Raw genomic sequence first — 24820 nt, 5'->3', positions numbered from 1 at the left:
GCGGACACGAACGCGGCGCGCACAGAGGTCACGCTAGGAAGGACCGCGGCCGCCTCCGAACCCGCTGGATACAAACGCACCCAGCGGCGCCTGGGACGGCRGAGCCCAACCCGGCTCCGGGAGCCTTTCCGGGGGAGCGGGCTGGGGACATACTGCACCCACCGCCGGCCCCTCGCTAATCCCCCGCTCCCGGAGGCCGCGGGCACGCCGCCGGCAGCGCTGCCGGGATGGGGAGCTCCATCGATGTTTCTATRGCAACGTTTCTTTTCCTTCCCTTTCTTTTGAGCGTTCACCTCATCAATAAATATGCGCTGATCAATTTTACCCTGAGCTGCGAGCGGGAGGGAGGGAAGGGAGCGGCGAAGGGGAAGGGAGCTCCGGAGCAAAGTAAATCCGCTGCTCTGCAGCGATGGATCATAGCTGGGAAAAGCGGCACCGTCTGCTCCGGAAAGGGGGGCGAAGCTGCTGATTGAGGCCGGGGCCGGCAGAGCGCCCGGCTCCCTCCGGCGAGTCCGGCAGAGGAACAGGGTCAGAGCAGCGCGATGAAAACACGTGTTTAACGAGGCTGTGATTGAAGCGCAGTAACCGAATGCCTTTTCCTAACTTATTTAAAAGTAAAAGCCGGCGCTTCCCACAGCGCTTACCTGGCAGGCGGGACGGAGGCGGGTTTCGCTCCGTGACAAGCGGCTCGGGGCCGCGGGGGCGATACCTTCCCCGTCGCCCGCGGCGGGAGGAGAGGAGCCTCCTGCCAGGCGGTGACGCGGGGCCACGCTCCCCGGAGCGGGCAGTGGCAGGCGCGATGATGATGATGATGATGATGGCTGACGCGCTCTGGAAAAAACCGTGCTCCAGGCGGTTCGTTAGAGCTGCACGGGGAGAAGAGAATTTGCCAGACCCAGGCTGAACGCGGAGGCTGGAGCGGGGAGGGAAGGGGAGGTAAAAGGGGAAYGGAAAATAACTGCCTGGAGCACGGAGAGAGGAACCATCCCAAGACCGAGCCCCGGGAGGCTGGAGAGGCCGCTGCACGCGGGGCTGGGGGGGCTCCCGTCCCGCTCCCCCAGGAACCCCCAGCACCCGGCCCCTCGGTGCATCCCCTCGCGGTCCTGCTACGGGGGCAGCATCCAGCCGGCYCCGAGCCCACCGCCCACCAAATGGCACGGAGCCGCTTTCGCTTCGGCAGGGTCGGGGCGGGCAGCGGAGCCTCGCTCTAGAAGACACCTGGCTGCCGGCACGCTCCGTAAAAGGCCCCGTTGTCCTTCCCTCGCRCAGTCGCAGCTCTCGCCCCCGTCCCACCTCCGCTCGCAGGCGCTGCCGCTGCGGGTTTCGCCCGGTCCTTCCTCCATGGGGAGCRCGGCCGCAGCGCTGCGCACGCGACAGGTGCGGCAAATCCCGGGAAGCCCAGGGCAACCTGCGCAGAGGAAGAGCCTGATGCAAAGACGGCCGGGGGACTCGCGCAAGGGCCTGGTTTGCGGGCAGGCTGCCCGCCCCGCTGGAGCCTCCCTGGGCGGACACGGAGCAGCCATGCCCTCATGGGAGGGCAGCTTGGGGCCCGGCCTCGGCGGGGGCGAACGATTTGCAGGGCCCTGTCCCCGAGCTCASGACCTCAGCACCGCTGGCAGACAAACGGCATCAGGACTGACCGGAGAAGCCGGTCGAGCCCGGGCTGGGATTCACCCTTGCACCAGGAGAGGCTCGGCGAGCCCGTGCGCTCTGCAGGGCCAGCCTGCTCTTCTAGGTGCACGTGTGACGCAAGGAAACCTCTCTCCAAAGGTGACACAGAGCTTAGTGTATTTTCCTCTCTTCAATCATGGAAGGATTACTGTCAAACCAGGGAACAGGCTGTCAGTTCACTCCAGCTCATCTCCAGAAGCGGGCGAATGCTCCCGCAATCCTGGGAGTGCCGCTTGTCCAGCAGCATTTCTGCAAGACAGGCTGCCTCACCAGGCTTTTTCTTTTTTTCTTTTTTTTTTTTTGGGGGGGGGGGGGAGAAAAAGAGAGTGAAAAACACTGACCACGTTTTACATCTTGTGACAAGCAACTTCTCAGCAAAGCTGCAACTAAGGGGCAGGATGACATTAAAGGAAAACTTAAGAATGAACATTGTAATTTCCAAGATGCAAAAAAACAAAACAAAAACACAAACACAGCTATTTTTCCCCCAGAGCAGTCTCACTTTCAAGCTCAATAGCCTTGAAAATTGGAGCAATCAAACTGTTAAATGCATTGATCTGTTAAATCAACTCCAACTGTACTTGGCTAAATTTAGCCTTTAATCCCTCTGTTTCACTTCCAACACTGCAGATCCAGGGGCTTTCCCCAGGCAGGTCAACTAACCTCTGCCTTCTCGTGATACCAGAGACTATTCCCTAAACAAGCAGATGTGAAAACCATCAGGAATGATTGTATTTAGGGACAAGTTAAGCTTCTCCATCTTCCCTCAGCCCACAGCTATTAATCGTATTCAAGTCTTGGTGCTAGAGATGTAAATCAAGAGCAGCCTGGACTTTGATTTCTGCCAAGGGTCACTGTTGCAAAACAGCCATCAGCCCCTTGCCGTTCTGCATGCGCGTTCACAGACCACCACCAGCTTTGTTGAAAAGTAGTCTGGGACTCGCTAAATGCAGGCCATTAATTAAATTTATACTTGCCAACAGCATCCTCCTGCTTYTCTTTTCATCTTCCTTATGTTAATTTAGAAGCGGTATGATGCAATCTCAGTCACAGCAAGACAAGCCTTCTGATGAGCCTTGTTCTCATGCTCCACGAGGGATCACGTCCCTGCATCAGACCTGCCACGTTTCACCAGGGACTTGAGGAGCAGATTAAAAATTAGGCAACCTGGGTCCTAACCTTGCTATGTCATGGAGCGATTGCGCGACCTGGGGCACACCACTCGCTTTGATCTGCCTTTGTTTCCTTCTCATCCTTTACTGTCTGTTTAGCATCTTCATTATTCAAGGCAGAGTCTGTCTCATTTTAGACATCACTTGGTGCTAAGTATCATAGTACAGTCCCTCCATTAAGATTTGCTGGAAAAGCCCAAGGTAGTCTGAAAACCGGAAATAAAGATGGACTTCTGGAAACATCATGTCAATTCTTTTAGACAGAAAACCTGCAAAGTGAGAGCACTGTGGCCATAAGGCTTGTCAGCATCTCAACCGAGCCGAGCGGGAAGCTCCTTGCTCCTGGTCTGCGCTCAGAGCACCACGCCAAGTGTCTCAGACGGCCGCTGCACTACGAGGGATCAGGGAGGGAGCAGCCAGAACTGCTCGAGAAGAGAAACTCACAGGTCATTTCGCAGCAGAGGAGGAAAAAAAACCCAATGGCAGCTGAAACACAGAATACAAACTGAATTAACAACAGTATTTGGAGGAAAGTTTAGAGTCAAATCCATGATTTAAATCTCATTCAAAGCAACAAAGTCTTTGCCTCGAAACAGGTGACAACATAGTCTTTATTCCACGCATCTTTTTTTGTTGTTGCTGTTGCTTTCCTGAGTTTTCAAAGCTAGGTCAAAAGGATCTAGCAACTCGCTGCCGCCTGTTTGCGAGCAGCCTGGTGTCCCAGAAGGCCCCAGGGAACCCCTGGAACAGGGAATGCCTCTTTTCAAGTGCAGCGTCTAGGGAGAGTTAACCGGGTTTGGAAAGCCTTGTTAACAGACAAACACAAGTTTTCCTCAACATTGATTTATTTTTAAATATACTACGCAAGAGAGACTGGAATAAAAAATGAATCAAAAAAAATGAAACAGAGAGAGGAGGAAGAATTGAAAGTCATGTACAGAAACAATCTGCACTGGACCAAAATAAAGGGGAAACAACCCCCTTAAGTGTCACAGAGATGAAGGACAGAGCTATTTACACACTGTATAAAAGACAAGTCTACAAAAGTGTGTAATAACAAGATACAAATGTATAATATAGTGGCACAATATGTTATCAAAGTAAAAACAGTACCTCCAGGAAAGAGACAGTCCAAGGATTTTTTTTCTTACATTTTTAAAGGCAGCCTGTGGCAGAAATGTGTATTTTCTTTTAAACATTTGTCATGTGTTAAGTCACGGCTGTTTGTGAGGGCGAGAAGTGGCGTGAACACACAAAAGAGTGAACTACTGGAAATCATATACAAAACAAACAGTTCCAAAGAGAAAATAATAAAATACAATTGAAGGCAATTAGTGTTGAAGATACACAATAAGGGTCACAAGAGTTACAGGGAGAACAGGACATGGAAAAATGGGGTTTTTTTTTTCCTCGTTTGGAACTGTTAAAAGGAGTTAAATTGCACTGTTAATAGCCCTAAACCTTGTTCTTTCACTATTGTCACAAGTCACAGTTAGTTCCCAGTCGTGTTGCATTAGTTGGGAAGGTCACAGGACCTTGGAAAGGCAGCCCAGGAGTCCTGCTGTCAGCGTTTTGTGGCAGTGTCCTTGGGAGATGCACCCAAGAGAAGTGTCCACAGTCTTCACAGATCCTTGTTTGATGCTGGATGGAACCACAAAGGCATGAAGGTAACTGATGGTTTCAACCCCAAAGTACTGGCATTTGAGCTCTTCAATGGGATTTAGCATTGGCACAGAAAGGGAGGTGTCACGGCCCCCCCCAAAGCACAGGACTCTGTGGGAGAGCCGAAGGCAGCTCTGATACAGCTCTTATCTCTGCTCATTGCTCCTCTGGAGCTCATAGAATAGAAGTGGCTGGAAATTCAACTAGACGAACAGCAGTTCTTGCCCATCTGCGATGTGCAAACTCAGCTGAAACAGCTGCTGGAGGCACAGCGGTATCTTTGAGCTCATCCTAAGCTATCTCCCCCCTGCTGTAACCTTTCTGTCCCTTGCTGAGTGATGCAGTAATTCCTTGCTCAGCACCAGCCTACTGCTCCCAGACATGCTCTGCAACCCTCCACCCCAAACTCCAGCCCAGTTGATATTAAATCTCACAAGAGTATGACAGCAATGTTTTTCTTCTTCAGACCTTCATCGCTACCAAGAGAGATCCACAAACAGGCTCCTGTGCCACTACATTAGTGGGTGCTGTTTGCAAAATTTTGAACCCAAGCAACTCATCTGGGCTCAACAACATCAAGAAATTGCTGAAAACACAGCTATGAAGGGCAGCAGGTGGAATCACAGGAAGAATTTGGGTAAACATCACTTGTAGTGTTCTGTCATTAAAAAGTTACACTAAAAATTTCCCCCACCACCACGCCTCCCAAGCTCCCAATCTGTTGCATTTATGTCAGGTAAATGTCCAACTCAGGCCAGGGTTATGTGCTGCAACTCCCTCAAGAAAAGCAGTGGGTATATTGCTATTCAAACGCTCATCCTTGTGTACAGTGGGGCAGAGGGAGGAAATGAAAATGCAGTAGGAAGTCCTCCAGAGGAGGACAGCATCTCAGTGTCCACCAGTCTCACTTCAGTCTTAATGGCCTGTCCAGAACAATAAAATATTAATAAAAAGGCATGGTGTGACATCAGCATTTAGACTTGTAGTCCACAAGGCAAGAACTCCACAGATAAGACGATTGCGAGTTTATGATACACAGGGAACCTGGGTTAAGAGGGTGGAAAGTGCCTCTTGAACATAGCCCTGCTCTTTGGAGCTGGGGCATCCATTGACAGTCTGTGTCTTTTGCACGTCCCTAACCTGAAGACCCTGGTCCTTTGTCAGTCCGCACATGCTGTAATTCTCTCCACAGTTGGCTTTGGCCCATTGTGATTTTTTTTTTTTTTTTTTAAACTTGGCTTCTGCTACCTCTGAACAATGTCACTGATTTCTTTCACCGAACTGAGAAGTTTGCTAAAGTCCTGGGTGGCTGCAGGACCACTGCCAGCTGTGGCTGGGCAGATCTGAAGCTCCCGTAAGTTATTCTCCAGCTTATTGATGGCCTCCCGAAAGGCAAATTTGTTTCTCATCTGTTGAATGGAGTCCACATAACTCACACAGAAGGTGTAGAGGTTCTTGCCAGCCTCCAAGACAGCGCTGTGGCTTGCCATTTGTTCAGAGTTCTTGCTGATGGCGATCCGCAGAGCCTCAGTGCTTTCCAATACCACTCCTTTAGTGATGGTGCCACTGGCAATCCTCTCTGGGGGCTGTCGGGTCTTCCGCAGCGAGACCCTGGTGGATATGAGAGGGATGAAAGCTGTGGATGATGGCTGGTCCCCACCAGGGGCAGAGGGTACGGATGAGGAAGAGGCAGCTTGGGTTGCTGTGCTCATCAGCAGCTTTGTAGAGGACTGTGGCTTTGGTACAGAGGGGATCCCCAGCTTTTTCACACCTTCCCCTGACTGGTTTGGCTTGACAGCATCACTGCTCGCAGCATCCGCAACCTGAGTCAACTGTTTGGATTTAGGACCAGACACCACATCTGCTGCTGCTTCATGGCTGGGACTGTGAGATACTTTTCCAGGCTTGCCAATGGAGGATGAAGAGAGTGGAAGTGGAGGGGCTGGTTTCAGCTTTGATAACTTCCCTTTGTCCTTCCCTGCCGACTCTGAGGTCTGCTTGAGCCTCCTCATTCGTGGCTCCTCAGTAGAAGCCTTGCTGGCACCTGCAAACCCAGCAGAACTGGGTTTGGCAGCAGAACCTTGGTCCATCGTCACAGTGGTACCTAAGGCACTGGATTTGACTCCATCATCCTTGTGGAGCACACTGGAGGAAGGAGGGGCAGCAGGTTGCCTACGGCCAAGTTTTGGCGTCAGAGTGGGAGGGCTGGAGCCAGGACTTGACTCTGCATCTTTGAACACATCATCAGTGGTCTCTTCATTTTTCTTAAGCAGCCGTGGAGGAGGGGTCACTGTTCCCCTGACAGCAGTGTCAGTCTTGGCTTCATTTGCCCGCTTCCGAGGCAGTGCTGGCTTTTCACTTTTGTGCCCGCCAAAGGTGGAGGAATCAAACTGGCGCCCTGTGGACTGCAAATCCCGAGGCAGAGTCACAGATTTCCACTCTGTGTCCTTTGCTCCGTGGGGCACACAGGAGGCTGAGCAGGACCGTAAGAAACGCTTGCTGGAGTTGGAACTACTCTCCTCTTCACCAGCCACTCCCCGGCTGCTGCTCATCGTGCTGGACTTCTTCCGTAAGTGGGGAGATAAAAACCCAGAGTTCCCAGCAACAACCCCGTTGGTGACACCAGCCCCATTGCTTGGGCTCTGAAACTTGGAGGGGTCAGCTGCGTCTGTAGGAGGCGCAATGAAAGCTCCATTGCCAGCATCCCTGCCCTCCTCCTCCCCTCCTGCCTTGCGGTCCGAGTGGCCGTCCATCTCTCTGAAGGAACTGCTCCTTTTTGGAGGAGTAGGGGCAGTCTTCTTCTTCTTCTTGATAAGGGCACTGAAGAGGTTGGGTTTTTTATCTTTTGGAAGCAACCTCTCATCTTCGTTCAAATTGCTTTCCATGGCCACCCTTTCCTTCCGTGGAAGCAAGGGAGAAATGGCAGGTTCATGCTCCAGAGGGTCTGCAAGGGAAGAGAAAAGAGCCTACTGAGCTTTGCCTCAACAGACAGAACAACTTGTTTTTCTCCAGGATCAGACCACTGCAGCACCTCCGAAAAGGTGCAGGTTCTGTAAACAGAGAGCCAACTTCAGACCAGAAGTAAAGCAAGTACAGCTGCACTGAAGCCTGGATTGAATGTGGTCCCTAATCTTGCCTGCATTCATTTTTGAACTGGTCCATATAGGACTTGGTTGCCAACCTACTCTCCCAGTAGGTTTCTGATTTAAACAGCAATGTACAAATACAAAATGTTTACATTTTCCCACTATCACACGTGGAGACTTGCCTAAACTTGACAGTGTGAAGCAGATAAATATTAGGAGGCCTTTTCTTTAGTCCCTGTGCTGTTGCTGTCTTTGGAACAGCTGACCCTCTGAATTAATAAGGCTTCTCTGCAACCCACCTCAATCCCCACTCTCCCTGTTCATTTAGACTCTGATACTCAAAACCTCCTTTCCTGATGTCATCCTTTGCAGGGAATGGAAATAACTTTTTCACAAGCAGAAATCAAGACCCCCTCTGACAGCTGAACACTTCTGGTTGCCTCACTGTGAAGACAGCCAGCCTTGTATAATAATGGAGGAAAGTGAGAGTAACCACCTCCTTTAGCTCCAGAAGGAAATGATGGGGTGACCCTTTCTCCACTTACAAGAGGTATTTAAAAATGAATAGTGGTTTATAAGAAATTTATACTGAGTCCTGAAGGTGCCTGTATTTGACTGACAGGAGGTCTCATTCCCAGGTCAGGCATTCAGACGGCTCTCTAATTCAAGAGAGGAATGCCCTCAGGGCAGCATATACATTTACAGCTTGAGTAGGCAGTAAGAAGGGAGATGAAGCAGTTATAGAGGGAAAGCAGGTTACTTCTTAGTCACTCATCAGCGAATGCCACGTTAAGCGTGGGATTTTGGTTGAGGAGGGGGACTTTGGTTGAGGAGGGGGAACTTGAAGAAAACTAGTTGCGTACTTTGGGAAGACAGCATGCTTCCATAGGTCCATGTGCATTTAAACTATTCATACATGTCAACTAATGTTGATCTGGACAACCAGAAGAGCTCCCAGAGCACTTTGGGAGGCCATGGCCTTACTGCGTCTAGAAATAGTGGAGCTGTGGAGATTCCAGCTGTGGGAAACCAGCAGCTTTCAATGAGGATCTGCTTCCAGCCACAGGACTTGCTATGGAAACACTGACAATTAAAGGGGAAACTGCAATAAAACTTTTACGTGAGATATTTTCTTTCATAATAAAGAGTGAAATAATTCTCAGCATAATGTTAAAATCATATTATTCCTGCTGCACTTGAATCTCACAAAGCCCTTAAGTATTTCAAATGAAGTTATTTTACTTCAAAGCTTATAATACTAGGCAATTACATTTCCTATATATGGCAGGCCAGATTTACTACTGGTCTTTAACGGTGTTGTATTAATTGGGTTATAACAAATAAATACAGGCATACTGTGCTCATTTTTCATGACTTTTTCCTAAAGGAATAGAAGATTCTCTGTATTTTCATTAGAAAATTAAGTCACTATTTATAAATCAGTATGTTTCCGAGCCCTTCTATACATAACCTTCCTTTCTGTTTAAGCCACTGATACTAATACTTTCTTTTTCCAACATTTTACATTTCCACCTTTTTTTCCATTTTTGTCTAGAGGCACTTTTGCTACTGAAATATGTAGTATTAGGTAGCTTTGTCATTACGCAAAAGATGGCAGTAATATGAATGGTCAGAGAAGGCACCTCTAACAGGAGCTGGAAAAGACCAACACACTTGCAAAATTGTGTTTTGTTTTACACTGTTATTTTTCAAATGAACTGAATACAAATCTACATTCAGTGTTTAACCATTGCTTTCATTACCTCAGAATGGAAGGTAAGTGCTTTAAGAAATTGATTGAGAGTTTAATTTCATGGAAGATACTGTAAATACCTCTGTGTCCCTTGCTGAAATTGTATTTGGTACCTGCCAAAGGTAATACTCCTCAGTGCCGCAAGCACAAACCTGGTATGATGGAACAGTGAAGAAACCTCYCTTATGGGGCTTGCTAAACCCGAGCAATTGTCCTGCTTTAAATTACACAGTGTGGTGGTGTAAAGAGGCTTGAACACAGCGGATTACGCAGCACTCAGCTGCAGTGGAAGATCCCACCGATCCCCTGCCAGGGAAGACAACAGGATCGGTGTGCTCTGTGCTTGGGCTCTGGTCTATATGGAACTGTAGGCAACAGCCATCAAGTTAAAAGAACTTCTAGGGCTTTTCTAAGCAACAGCAGGTATAGCATCAGTCTCTCAGGCAGCTAAGGATTCACACTCCTGGCTGCTGTGTGTTCGTATCTGGTCCCAAGATTAACAACCTACCTTTCCGCAAAAAATGATAAAAAGAGTTTTTAATCCAGGAAAGCAAACTCAGCAGCCTGTTGCCTGGAAACACAATACTTATCCAGAAAGTCACCTGTCATTAGACGCGTCTTTTTCTAGGTGATGACCCAGAGCTGGCCATATATTTTGTTTTCCTTTGTATTTCCTGAAGGAATAATGACTTTAAATAAAACCTACCACATTCCCCCTGGCCTCGAGCATGTGCTGTCTCCAAGCTCTCATTGGCATCTTTGCTTTCAGTAGCTCTCCTTGATGTTCTTGTTTTGGTTGGTAACTCTGGGGCTTGGAGAAAGTTACTCACTACACTCCTCATGCCCTTCTTTCCCAATTCCTTCTCCACCTCTGCAGTGCACAGAAGAAGAAAAAAAAAAATCACTGTAATTAAAATAAGATAAAAACTATTGAGCTGCTCTGAGTTAATAGCACAAAAGAAAAGCAAACAGCACAAAGGCTCCTGAAGGCTGTTCAGCCATCTGGCCCTTTAAAATCAGACACATGCCTATACACAGAAAAAGCCCATGTGTAAATGCATCTCTCTGCATTCTGCACAGTTTATACCAGGTAGTACAACGTATGACTGAGTTTCACTGCAAAGCAGCCCGTGAAGTTATCTAAAAGGAGCTACATACAGTGTTAAGGATGCAGTTACTCTTTGTCCCACCTCCATAAACAGCAAAGAGGGAACCAGACCTACCATCCGATATGCTGGATTCCTGAAACATCGTTTCAAAGGCCTGATGGATCTCTGCAAACGAGGGCCTATCTGAAGGGCTCCACTGCCAACCTGAAAAAACAACAACACTCAAAACCTCCAGCCAGCCTTATAGACATTCATTACACTACACCAGGAGGAACTAGCTATCACAGTCCCCTTTTTATAAAATGGGCGAGATAAAATATCAACACAGAAACCTGATTTGAAGGGTGCTGGGTATCTACAACCACCACCGAGCCGAAGTAACTGTAGGTGCTGAGCACCTCTGGGAAGAAAAAAAAAAAAAAAAAAAAAAAATCACACCATAAGTCACATATTAAAAGGCCGCAGTGGAAGAGCAATACTCAATCCCTTAAGAAGACTAATGAAGCTTCTCCTTCATCCTCAGAGCACAAGCTTTTCTTTAAATTGTCACAAAACAGGAGATAAAACACTGAGCTGAAAACCAAATCTCTCCCACAGGCCTATACGCTCCCAGTAGAAAGAATAGCTGCCTTCATAGTGTTTTCATCCTCCAGGCAAAGCAGTTTTAACCGAGCACTTCCACACGGCATTGCATCTTCCCTGGAAATGCAGAGGGTTCCTCGTGCCTTGCTGCACGTGACCAGATCCGGGCACTTTTACTGCATCTCTGCAGAGCTAAAAGCAGCATTTGCATTTGCAGGGCTTTACAACACTTACATGCTCTCATGAGCTCATAAACTTTCTCAGGACAGCCTTCGGGGCGCTCCATACGGTAATCTTTCTCCAGCAGCTCATAGACCTGAGACAGGTCAATCCCAGGGTAAGGGGACATGCCRTACGTCGCAATTTCCCACAGTAGAACGCCGAAGGCTGCAGTGAAGAAATCAATAAGCTTTGTTTTCACCTTAAATTTGAGAGGATGGTTAGTGGGAATAGTCAGTAAACAGTGCTGCATACTTAAACCAGCTCTAGGTGGCTTGGATCCCCTGCTCAACAGCAGCTTAAATGTTAAAGCAGCATAACAAGCCTCTTCGTCAGCACAGACAAGTCTCCCGCGATATGACAGGGTAGAATTAGACTAATTTGCAATGTATCAGTTGTCTCAAACCTGAACACCCCAAGATCCTTCAAGTCCTATTAAAGGCACAATTAAGAGACTTCACAGTGGATTAGCTGAAACTGTTTCCCTGCTGCACTGCAGTGCCTCTGCCAATTTGACAGCTCCTCTCTCATCTCCAGCCTCTCCCTAGACGACTCGCACGCTGCAGCGGTGCAGTGCTTTTGAGGGGCCCTCTTTTGCTGAAAGAGGGCCCCCCCCGCGACCTAGAGGGGAAACCCGGGACCCAGCAGTGGATGCAACAAGACAAGGACGGGGCGAGGCGTTTTGACCACGGGGAAAGCTGCACAGAAAGCACAACAGGCAATTCAGAAACTGTCCCCTTAACACAGGCGAGGCATTCAAGCCCCAGAGCTTGACTGGGACACGGGTCAACATCGAGACCATGCGACTAACCCAGGAATTTGGCACGCAGAAGAGACCCAACACCAGGTCAACAACCTGCAATAATTAGTTCAGTCACCGTATTCTGTTCTTAACCTGAAGAGAAAGCGATTACAATTCTGCATAAGTAAGGAAATCACATCACGTTACATGGTAACGTCACCGAGGGCAATTTATGTTAGACATTTCTATGCACCGCTGTGTGATTTCTGTCTTCAGGCAGCAAGGTGAAAGAGTCTAAACTCTTGCCCAGCTGGCAGCAGCAGTGGCTCCTGGGGACAGCCTGCTCGCTCTCATCTGACTCCGAAGGCTCCCACCCCGGCTATGGCCAGGCAAGGTTGGGCTAACCCTAAAGGTACTCAATATTCCTTTCTGATCTTTTCTCCTAAAGTGCTCTACTACTTAAATGTAACGGGGATCCCTGCAGCCAGCACAGGAATACGGCAGCATCCTTTGAGACTGTCGTGGGTGCTCCTCAGCCACCAGCACCATCACATGCCAACAGAAAGCAGAAAAACCGCTTTGGTCAGCGATCACATACTCCTTGGCAAGCTGCTTTGGGTCTTCCTCCCCCATCACCAAAACATTCATGTTAGCCATCTCCTAGCAATTCCTTCAAAATAAAACCTTTTTCTGTCCAGTTTCCCAGAAACTCCAAAAAACTTCATTGCTGCTTCACTACTCTCTGATGTTTCATACATAGGAGATGCTAAGGATAACAATTTCCAAGAACCTTTGGGACCAAGTCCCACAGACTTCTATCTTATGTCACTGGGCACTTTTGAAAATTTGACCAACAGCTATGACAGAGATATAAAACTCAAAGAAAGGCTGATAAAAAGAACAATGAGAATTTTTGTGGTCAGATTCCATAGAATTTAGCTCCATTTAGCTAAGCCTAGTCTTATCACCAGCACCTCAGGGCTCTTCAATAACCATTTGTCATCAAATTTTCTCGCTGCTTCTGCTCATCTCATTCGAAAGATTATTCTTTTAAAATGCAGAAAGATGAGCTTGGAGCTATCACTAGACACATATACATAATTTTTTTTTTTTTTTAACATAAAATGAACCAGATCCTCACTTTCTTCCTGAAAGTAGTTTGAAAGTTCTTGGCTATATAACAGTATATTGCTTCACAATTCTGTACCAGAACCCTATCAAGTCAGTAGTATYAGTGCCCTCCAGCCCCATTTCATACATTTGTATAAACACTACAGCATGCTTTATTTTCATACTTGCCAACAATTCACACATATAAAGTCTGGTCTGCATGTAGATAGCTGTACACATATGGGGCCTCCCAGTCTATTAAAAAAAGCTCAGCAGCCTCTGTTTTTAGCTGGGATTAATTTCCGAACTCTGACAAAAGCTTATAGAACAGTATGGCTTAAACCAGGAAACATGCTCTCCTGAAACGTTTCACAAATGTCCTTCTTTCACAGTCCTGGAAAAGACGACTACAAGCTGAATTAATTTGTACATGCAAATTCTTACCCCAGACATCAGATTTAATGGAGAACTTGTTGTAGGCCAGACTTTCTGGGGCAGTCCACTTGATTGGGAATTTTGCTCCAGCGTGGGCAGTGTATGTATCACCCGTCATTAGCCTGCTCAGGCCAAAATCTGCCACCTTCACCAAGTGGTTCTCCCCTACAAGGCAGTTTCTGGCAGCAAGATCCCTAAAAACAAGAACAAAAATAGGCCATGAGAAGTCTTCATCATCTCGCTGTTAACAATAGCGAGGAGACCTGCTGCTCCTGAAGAAACCTGGGCCTGCATGTGATTTTTTTTGATCAGGGTTTACACAAAAATTATATAGTTATGCGCATACATGTAAGAGGGAAAGTTATTTTCCATTCCTGCTTTCTAAGACTGTCATCCAAACTTTTTTTTTTTATTTGAAATGAAAGCTTCAAGAAGCCCCCTCACTTTCAATAAAAGCTGCCACCCTCAGGATAAAAATAATATAAAGAAATGTCAGTGCTCAAGTTATCAATAGCCAAGGATGAGCACTGAATAATAAAAAAAAGAAAGTCTCATGCTTCTCTTTTTCCCCACCTCTCTAACACTTCAGTCACCTTCAACAACAAAAACACCCCTCGCTACCCAGAACTCCTCTTTGCCCAGTCCCTGCTGAACCACCAGGTTTCACCTCCAGCCACCCTCTTCTTCCTCCCAAGCGTACTACGTCTTACAACAACTTTTTCATACCATACCTAAAAAAAAAAAAAAAAAAAAAAGGCACCTGACCATATGGACCACACAGAGGCTGCACCTGTAAAAGCTGTAATCCCACCTGCCTCATGAGAAGGTGGAAGAAAGCCTGAAGATGCAGCTGCAGGACAACTGGGTGTAAATACAGTTTCTTATTAACCTTTCAATTAGAAGAAGCTCAAATCTTCAAACAGGAGAGCTTTTGGCCTTTTCAAAACTATTGTGGCTTCTGCTGTCAGTACTTACCTGTTTAAAATAACGGGCAATAATCCAATTAAGCTTTTCCTCCACATTTCACCTGCCTCTACCCTGGCAGGTGAGGGATGCACAAATTGCATTTGTCACCTCCCTGGCTCAGACATGCTGCCAGTACCATCAGAAATGTTTGATGAGTATAAAAAGGTGAAGCACAGGAATATGTTTATCTTAATATTAGGTTTTGCTAAAAACACTTTTTTCAGACTGTGTAACAATGAATTAAAAATTGATTTTACCAGAAAGCTAAAGTGAGATATTCTTTAGATACGAGGCAGACTCTGCTTTCTTTTACTTGTTCTGCTCAACGCAGAATAAACTTTAAAAAAAAGTACGTCTTACTAAAGGTCCAATACATTTTCAGTGTTTCTGAATATGCCTTCTTACCAGTGCTGATTACTACAATGTGTGTCTAAACAATAGCTCTTCTTCATAATCAAATTCCTCCCCCTTCCTGACTCATTAAATGAGGTCACAGCCCAGCATTTGAATCCATGGATGTGAATTGTGACAACACTCTTAAAATAATTGGGTAGGTGGGTGTGGGGGTGGCAGATAAGGCAAAACGCTATGTATTTTAGATAAATGGGTCATCAGAAATAAGAGGAAATGAAAATGAACAAGAGAGCAGACAAATGGGATTCAAGCAAAACAGTTTTTAAAGTTCACTTCCTCCAGGCTGAAGGGATGAAATACTTTCAACAGAGCAAATCAAAGGCTAGCAATTTTAATTTGCAGCACCACCATTCACTTTATTGACTGACAGAAGCATTTGAACAGGGCTTTCATGCAGCAAAAGCAACGTCCGTCTTAGAGGAACACCTAGAACTTTACACACAATCTTCATATTTGTCTCTATGAAAAAACATTTGCTGATTTCATATTCCAGCTAATTGGGTAGGAAAGGTCACACTATGGCACAGAGAACATCTTGTATTAAACTCAGCAACTCTCAAACCTTTGTCCAGGATGTGTCATTATATTGCTAGGAGGCCATTTCTACAGACAAAGAATGCAAAGCCCTAGCCATAACTGCAGCACACTTAAAGGTCAAAGTCTCTAAGACTTTAAGACTGCAAAGATGCTTATTAAAGGGAAAGACGCAATCTGGACAATAGTGGAAAACAATCCCTACAGAGATGGAAAGAAGAAAAAAAAAAAGAAAGCTGAAACAAAAATGAACATGTGACAAAAGGCACTAAGTGGGTGGCTTTCCTGTGAGCACCTGCACACACAGAAGCAACATCAGTCTACATCAGTTTTAAATGGTTGTTAGAACCAAGCAAGAGCAGTAGCTTATCCGGTCCATTAAGAGCCTATTATTTTAGGAAGCATTTATATTTAAGGCCCTTGTCAAAAATATGTAAGTACTGACACATCTTTAACCTGCATCTACTGCGAAAGTAAGAAAAACTACCCTGGCAGAAAAGCAATGTGAAGACCAGCCTACAGACAGGATAACACACTGYAGCAGAATACAACACACTAGGGTGTTAAATGTAGGACACCTACCACATCTGAATTCAGTGCTGTGATAATCTGAAAGGCAGGAAAATAAATCAAGGGTTTTTTGGTGCTTGAGATTCAGGGGTGCTCTGTGTCCCTCCTACCTGTGAATGAAGTTTTTCTTCTCCAGGTACTCCATGGCTGAGGAGATCTGAGTTGCCATATACAGTAGCACCACAGCATTCACCTCCTGACGGTTACACTCACGCAGATAATCCAACAGATTCCCGTATGTCATGAACTCCGTAATGATGTAGAAAGGAGGTTCCCGTGTGCATACCCCTAGGGACCAACATAAAGCTTGAATGTTGGAGAAGATCAGTGCACCTTCAGTTTTTTCCCCCCAGGGCAATTTATAGCCCTAGAAGGCAGAAATACAGTGCTTACATATAGAACGAATTTTGCTTGGAATTGGTTAATAGACAGTTTTAATTTCCTGCTTAAGACTCTTGCAACTTAAAAGTTAGAGAGAAGAGATCATTAAAAATCATGTATTACTGGTACAAATTGCAAATTTTGCCAGACAATAAGTGCCTGTATTTAAAGCCTTGGTACGGTAAGCAGCTTATCTGCTCCTTAACATCCATATCACTGCACAAGGGTTTAGTTCAAATCCCTCTGCTTGGTATTTATCACTTACCTAATAATTGCACCAAGTTCGGATGCTTGATCTCCTTCATTACTGCAGCTTCTTTCAAGAACTCTTCCACCTCCATGGTATCCTCCTGCAGAACAATAGGAACGCATTAGCAAGGCCAGCGCGCACAAAAGAGGAGCAGATTTTTGTTTGAGGACAGAAAAAAMCCCACAAACCGACAATATAAACCACAGTTCTTTCAAGGTAGTTTTTCCCTGTAGCTGCAACACAATGCCAGGGAGTTAGGAATACTGTGGGGGGTTTTTGTAGAATTTTTAAAAATAGATTTCATCATCATTATTCTAACAGGAGTTTTGGGGCAAAAAAGATCCATATCCCTTTTGTGCAGGACCACTCAGGAGTTAAAAAGGGAAAGGCTAGATGCGCACCTAACAGGAAAAAAAGGTAACATAAAATAAACAGTAAGGGAAGAAACAAGAAAAAAAAAAAGAAGTATAGACCACAATCAAGTGCCTGAGAAACTGCTAAAATGCAGACCCCCATTTTCACAGGGTATGGGCAAGGAATGCCCACTTTCAGACAACGAAGCAGGAGCCATGGCAGTTACTCCATAACTGAAAGCCCGAGGTTTCACGGATTCCATTTCTGGCTTTCAGTGCCTGACCCACAACCTAAATGTTCCAGGCAGACGTGTCACTACCTATTTGCTGAGCGCCATAAAGTTGCTTGGCACAACACAAAACTGAGGAAGATACAGTCTTGCTCAAAAGACATATATTCTGCAGCAAATATACCCCAGATGGCCGGAAGGTCATTTCAAAGTGGTGCAAAAATATAGATCTATTTCTAAAGCAACGTTTCTTTCTATATCCATATTTTTTTCAGTGGTGGATTAATGCTGACAGCCTACATGGACAAAGTGTTTTAAGGAAGGATTGGAAAGGATTTACTGCTGCTGGTGAGAATGATAACAGAGGGCTGCTGCCGCCGCCGTAAGATCCAGCCAGCATTCTGCTTTGCAGTTAGCAACAAGAACCTTTTTTCAAACAGTTTCATTCCATCATTTACTATTCGTTGCCAATTAGTTTGATTGGCAGCTGTAATTTTCTGAACACTCTCTGTCAATTCTAATAGCGCAAAGGTCCTTGCGAGCAGAACTTTAAACCATTTTCTTTGGCAAAAGAAACTGGGTTAATAATCCAAGTTGCAAAATGACCCTAAATATGCACTTACCTTACGTATGCTATGCAAACTCTGACAGGTTTGTTCTGTGGGGCTGCTCCATTGTTTTAAGTCTCCTACCTCTCAGTGACTAATTCAATAGAAGGGAAACGCACAGAGAATCACTGTAACAATGATCTCTCTGAAAATAGAGTCTCATGGAAAGGATCAAACTTATCCAGTTTCAATCTTCCACTGTATAAAACCACAGAATAAGTAAAACGGTTTCAGCAATATTTTCCTAGCAGAGAACAGGATCATACCTCAACTTTGACTTAAAGAAACCACATCAAGGGACACTAGGGTTGCATGTGCCTAGTTTAAAACATAGGCTTCTCYGCTCAAAAAAAAAAGAAAAGGGCAGTCCTAAGGGATGCAGCCTAGACATCTGTGCAACGAGAAACGTGCTGAGATGACCAGCTCACAACAGTTCAACCATTAAGTGGTCCTCTGGCCCTCACAGAGCAACAGGTTTTGGTAACCGTCAACAGCAGCTGGATTGAGCCCAACCACAGGCAGGTCACAAGGCTTCACCGCCAGTTACCAGGTCCCTGCCTACCTGGTGCACACAAAGTGTGTCGTGGTACAATAAAAGACCCTCATAAATACTGAAGCATCCTGTCCACTTCACCGAGTTTCCAGGGGAATATCTTAATGGGAAACTGCTCAGCGCCAGCACAGCGGCTAGCACTCCACAGTTAAATGCAACTGAAAAACACTATGTGCTACTTTTGCCTCTTATTGTCTTCTTCTAGTCTTCTGAGCTAGCTGTGAGCTACATTTAGACACTCGAGGGAAAACTGAACAACAACTGGGCGTTCCTAAACATCACTGTTCGAAAAGAAGCTGAAAGGTTTCTTTCTTCTAGTTTTCCCTCTCCTTTATCCTTTCTTACACAATACCTGAGGTAGCTGGGCAAGGAACAAGAAGAGACATATGAAGTTTTGAAAAATATTCTCTCATAGGAAAATAGAGAGAGTCATTTGAGCATTTGTGAAGAAGCTGCTGAGGGCTTGTTTTCCCACATAGAATTGGAATATAAAGGTGATTTCAAAATATTTCCCAAAACTTTGAAGAAAGCCATAATCCCACCTGTCAGGCAGCAGACTGATGGAGTTAAGGAAGGTGGATTATAAATCTGCTTTTAAAGATGGTTTTAGTGTGCATATTTTCAGACAGGTTTTTCCTCAAGACTCTCTTTGGGTATTCTGACATTTCCCAGTGGAACATGCTGCTCCACATTACATTATGAACTACTCTTAGTCATGTTTCATTAAATATTTATTTAAAACATTCAAAACAACCATGGGGTGTATTGAGGCTTCTCCTTATGCACAGATATCCTATAGGCTAACACACAGTCTGCCTGTGTTGATAGGTTTTGGGGGAAGAAGAAAGGAATGAAACAATTACTATTTGGAGCAAACAAAAAACGTGAAGACATCAGGTATCCTCACACTAAAACTAGAGATGTTACAGCAAACTGAATGCTCCAGGAAACAGTTGCTCTCTTCTTTCACCGATAAACAAGCATTTTGTTCAACCTGCTCGCATCCCGGCAGCGCTCACACGCCAGCCAGCGCAACGGGATCTGGGCACCGGTGACGCTAGGTGTCACCCGCTCCCTGYGCAAGCGGGCGCTCCGGCTCTTCTCGGCTGGGGAGCAGCAACGGGAATCTCCAGTGAACAACAAAAGGCCAAAATGAAAATACTTCCCGCAACCATAGYGACCCAGAAATACTGACGTAGCCAYTGTGCAGCAAGTAAGGAAGAAATATCTGCCCCAAATCAAGGAAACTTTCTTCCGCTGACACTAAAACATCTACACAGTTCTCTGCACTTAAAAATTCCCTGTGCAAAAAAACAGAAAGAAACAAACACAAACCCTCTTCTGTTTGTTTCTGTAAGCCCAAACCACATCCCCATTCGAGGAAGGAGAACATGGTGTCAAGTTAGCATAAACTCTTATTAAGCAATCAAATGCAATGTGTGCAGAAGGTGCCAGAAGATCTCAAGACACTTTTATAAACATAAATGAATTAAGCAATGACCCTATGAACTGACAGAGCATTATTTGCATTTCAAGAGACAAGGAAACCAAGCTACAGAGAAATTAGAGTGCAGAGCCAGAAACAGAACTCCGATTATCTGATTCCTTGTTAAAGCCACTTACAAAATTTAATGTATTTTAGCTTGGATACACTTTTTACTCCTCTTGTATCTTTTGATTGTAAACAGCTGTGAACAACTACTCAGGGTTTCCAGGTACATAGGGAGCTTGTCCTTTGGGAAAGATGCCACATAAGACAAAAAATCAAAGCATTAAAAGTCTCTCTGAAACACAGCTTTTGAATTTTAAGTTGCATGAGTCACAGTCCACAATTTTCCTTATTATAGCAGCTTGTATCAATGTGTTCATCTGTGAACAGCTCACCTTTGCCATCGCCTGAATGTGAGACGTCACAGCACTATTTACTTTTCTAAGGTTTCTTCTGCTCTAAAGTAAAAATTGCACTGTTAACATCCTCCTCCTTAGTTACAACTGTTTCGGGTATCACATACAGCCATAACAGAATCAAGTTCCTCCAAAAATACCCAGTGGAAGGGACTTAATGACACAGTCTCTTTTCCAGACCTATGGTATGGAAAGAAAGGGCTGTAACCAACCYGAATTGCCTACCTACGGCTGAGGACAGGCCCACAGCCGGAACTCTGTTCCTGCTGAAAGGAGATGAACAGGAAAGCTCAGAGATTTGAGCCTTACCTTTAGAGTCTTCACAGCCACTGTAAGGTTGTACTTCTTCCAGACTCCTTCGTACACCTCTCCATACTGTCCGCCACCGAGCTTGTGCTTCATAGTGATGTCAGTTCGTTCTATCTCCCATTTGTCGTAGTTTGGAGATACTCCATAAATAGTGGGTTTATTGCGTTTGGGTGCTGGGTAGTGTAGAGTGGTGATGAGGCCATCTGCTACAGTCGAATGATGATGGACTAACTCTGCTAAAGTGTTGAAGCGGCTCTCTGAAGAGACATACAACTAGGAAGCAAGGAGAAAGAGAAAGTTTGTTCACATAATGCACATTGGGGCATTTATGTAGAAACTACATTGTAAAATTGGGACAGCAGCGTGTTGTATCACCTCTACTCAGCCTGCAATCCTATGAGCTCAACCTGCTCTCTAACTAGCTCAGAGACAAGAAAAATCAAGGCTTACAGAGGAAATCCATAGATTCAGAGAAAACCCATGGACTTCTCTGAAACAGTATGGACTTAATGATTGCAAAATATCATTAGATTGGCATGCTGTTGCTTAAAATGTCTTTTTTCATAAGGCTAATCAGTAAAGATTGTGTTTTGAAGAGTAGGGGTTGCTCACCTCAGTGTCTTGAACACATTACTATTTCGGTTATGACATTTTACCTGCCTAAATTCTCCTTGAAGTTTCATTAGCACATTGGTGGCTTCCCTGCGTTTGGCCTAAGCTTCTGCATAGTATTGAGCGTGAAGTTAGACAGCTGGTCTGTTCCTTTCCTGTGACGGGCACAGACCAATAACACACTTTAAGGTCTCTGTACAGAGGCATTGCACAGGAGTAAAAGCATTACCTTTGAATGAGAGCCTGCTGTGGGGCATGGTAGCCCACGCTTTGTTACCTTTTTAATATTTATACTGAAGATGCATTTTGAGGCTAAAAACCTATTAAGGATACTAGACAAGTGACTCCTTCGCATCACAACTCTGTATTTCCAGCTTTCACACTCAACCCCAGTCTTCTACTAGGGAAGGTGACAAAAGCTGGAAATATAATAAAAAAATGATGATAATATCTGAAGCAGAAGGAAAAAGTTCTGTTTCACTGGTGCAACAGCCTATGCTAGAAGCAGTACACAGAAGATGGAAGGCCTCCATGTTTCTTATAAAAGACCAAGGTCTGGCAAGGGACAACCTTGCTGAAAGCAGCGCTGTGTTAGCCTCCCTTATTTCTGTCCATGAAATACTGACTTATGCACTAGGAAAAGAGTGCAACGCACTGGTCCTACTGTGCACATTATATGTAGATAGCTATGCTCAGATTTCCTGAATGCCTCTTACTCGTATATGCACTGAAGAGTTCATCAGTGCTTGTGCAGTGGCCATCTGTCTGGGATTTCGGGAGGCCAGGAAGCTGACAGGGCTGCCAGGCATCCTGAAATCCCAGACTTCGGGCCAAATTCCGCTTCTTCCACCTAGACAGAATTTTTGGACGGAAAAAGAAAATGTGTCTGTGAAGCTCCAGCAAAAAGCGAGTGTGCCCAAGAGAAAAGGGTGATGCATTGCAAGAGAGAAAAATGTTTGGAGGGAGAAAAAAGCCCTCAAAGTTGAGCAGAGCCTCTGGACTGGAGCTTGGCAATTGCTGTACGGATGTTCCTTCTTTGTGGACATCTGCTTAGTACAGCAAACTCAAACAGAGGGAATGAGAGGCACTGGAGAAGGTCAAATATCCTCAAGCATGAGAGATCAGAAGGACTATGAATAAGAAAAGGTGAGTGAAAAGAGCAGCTGTATCATCCAAGAAAGTCACAAAGGGTTAGAGTGACACTTGCCCAATTTCCTAGTTGGGTTTTTGAGAATGAGCTAAATGCTGAAGTATGTATAGCGATTATTATAGTTTATCACTATTGGCAGAAACTGCCAATCTATGTATGCCATGGATTTATCTAAAAGCCATGCTGCAGAAAGGTAAAACGCTCAGCTCAGCCTCACAGCGTAACCCAAACCGGCAAAGCACGCACATGAACAGCCGCCCCACAGCCAGGGCACAGCCAGGTGGGGCTACTGCAGGGGGCAGGTACTGGGGCTGTTGGCTTTCAAGTTATCCCTCTATCCCTTGGTAAGGTTTCCGGGAAACGAGCACTACAGAGCATTCGGCACCCAAAAAAGGCAACCACAGAAGCCTACCCTTCCACCGATGTGAAATCATAACTCCTGGTTAAAATGGCATTTCCTCAGAGGGCAGCAGCACCTGAACTCCAGGGAAGGGGAGAACACGCACAGTGGCTAATCTTTCTATCACTACTTGAACAAAAGCCATGCAAGCAGCTCCTCTGGTGACAACCCCGTTACTTTTGGATGCACACGTACACTCACAGTGGGAAGGCTTTACACACTAGACTGGAAAAATCCACTTTCCCTTCACTCTTATTTTTCTTTTGATACATTTGCTGATAGCAAAGCTCCTATGGAAACTTGTATCTCTAGAAAACAGAGGCATCCTCCTGGGGAGCATGTTCTCAATCCTGTACCAAAATGGGTCAAACATTCTTTTGGTGACGTAACTAGATCAAATCTCATTTCAACACTATGATAAGAAAAACACCTTTCACAGGGAAAGAGGTGAAGTCACCTCAAAAACAGATGTTCCTGAGAACAGAAGAGTGACAGCATAAAAGAGGTTTTTACAGCTGCAAGGCAAGAACCAAAGAGTTCTTATGATCACGAGCATTAGCCAGGGGTCCAGAGAGCTAAAACAAACCACACCTGTTTGGGAACAATTTCTGGTACTAGCAGTTCACAAATTACATTGAAGAGTAAAATCTAAAAGTATGGATGTAGAAAATCATGCTGAACTCTGGTATCACTTGGAAATATTAGGGAAGAATGCAAAAGGAAGCTGTCAATGCTTTTATTTGGCTTATATTTCATGATCTCAAAATCTCATTGAAATTAGAGGTATCAGATCTTTTGTGTGACAGATTATATGACCTTATTACAGATGGAGAAAGAAGGTTAAACAACTGGCCAGAGGTTTCACAGCAAACCCTTAGCAGGATGGGGAACAGAACTCTGAATCACCCTGTTCAGGCCATAAAACAACACTCCATACTTTAACACACGTAAAGATTTCCCTTTACATTAAAAAAACAAAAACAAAAAAACCAACAACAACACATACCCATTCTGTAGGCAGAGTTTCCTAAACTCTCAGGGATTAAATCTGAGCACGGACTCCCGAAGGCCTTACTTCCTATCAGCACTAATGCAAACCAGAGTTATGATGACGTGTTTAAATCTTCATCTGGAATTTGAGGCATGCATCCCGAGAAGATGAAACAGCGAGCGGCTATGAGCGGCACGCTACCGCCGCAGCGCAAGGAGCCGCGTACATGCTCAGGCGTCTCGCTGCAACCTCCCTTCTCCACTGACCCCTTTTACCGAGGCTTAGTGCAAACCGCTTGTTCAATAAAATTCCCCCAAAAAACTGCCTGTTGCTGCTAACTGTGCTCACGAAGAGGTAACAGCCTTGACGTCTCTGCCGCATGTGAGGTTACGTAGGAGGCTCACGCAGTTTGCTTCCTGGCTACGTTGCCGACGTACTAAAGGAGGCAATTTCCGTGTATCGCCAGCCAAACCGTGACGCCGGCCCTGTTTCCAGGGGCTCCAGGCTGCTCTGCTTGTGCAAATCAGCTGCTCATCCACAGCTTCTGCCATCAGACCACATCTTCTTCTGTTAATGCTGGCTAGTGTGTTTTACTAGGGCGGATAAACTGACCCATGCTGCCCTCCCATGCGTCCTTAAGCCGAAGGGATTTCTCCCCCGCAGTCAGCAGACAAAATTAAAAGTCCACACAAAAAACCCACAAAGACCCATGATAAAAGAGCAAATCTGCATCCAGCTAAACCACTGGAAGCTCCAAGAGGAAACAGGGACAGAGCCAGACAAGACACAGCCCTGGGGTCCCTGACACAGAGAATAACAGGATTTTGTGAAGTGGCTGGACAACGCTGCTTGTTCAGGTTGGTCACTCAGTAGGAGGCTTTGCCGCAAGTACTATCAAGTCAGGAAAACCGAGTCCTCTGTACCATGGAAGTGGTTTACCAAATGACCAGCTGCCCTGTGCCAACCAATCAAGTAAAGTCATTGTTAACGCATTCCCTCCAAAATTTAAAGAGATGGTCCAGAAGAAGATGACCCATTAAATTGGGAGGTAAA

At 45.5% G+C, this 24820-nt stretch overlaps 1 protein-coding gene across 4 annotated transcripts in view; it reads right to left on the bottom strand.

Moving 5' to 3' along the window:
• Positions 1 to 3670: 3670 nt before the first annotated feature.
• ABL1 (ABL proto-oncogene 1, non-receptor tyrosine kinase) overlaps positions 3671 to 24820 on the bottom strand; it is an 84277-nt gene continuing 63127 nt past the window's right edge. For all 4 annotated transcript variants that reach the window (XM_026062189.1, XM_026062192.1, XM_026062191.1 and 1 more), the window contains 8 exons: positions 20615 to 20887; positions 16672 to 16756; positions 16136 to 16313; positions 13551 to 13735; positions 11270 to 11422; positions 10568 to 10657; positions 10051 to 10215; positions 3671 to 7449 (listed from right to left, as the gene is read on the bottom strand). In XM_026062189.1, coding sequence (XP_025917974.1) covers positions 5750 to 7449; positions 10051 to 10215; positions 10568 to 10657; positions 11270 to 11422; positions 13551 to 13735; positions 16136 to 16313; positions 16672 to 16756; positions 20615 to 20887 — 2829 coding nt within the window. In that variant the 3' untranslated portion in view covers positions 3671 to 5749. The remainder of the gene's footprint in view (positions 7450 to 10050; positions 10216 to 10567; positions 10658 to 11269; positions 11423 to 13550; positions 13736 to 16135; positions 16314 to 16671; positions 16757 to 20614; positions 20888 to 24820) is intronic.

The sequence above is a fragment of the Apteryx rowi genome, unplaced genomic scaffold (genome assembly GCF_003343035.1).
Source record: "Apteryx rowi isolate R43461 unplaced genomic scaffold, aptRow1 scaffold_19, whole genome shotgun sequence".
NCBI lineage: Eukaryota > Metazoa > Chordata > Aves > Apterygiformes > Apterygidae > Apteryx > Apteryx rowi.
Note: the sequence above shows the minus strand (reverse complement) of the source record. Positions and strands in the feature narration are given on the sequence as shown.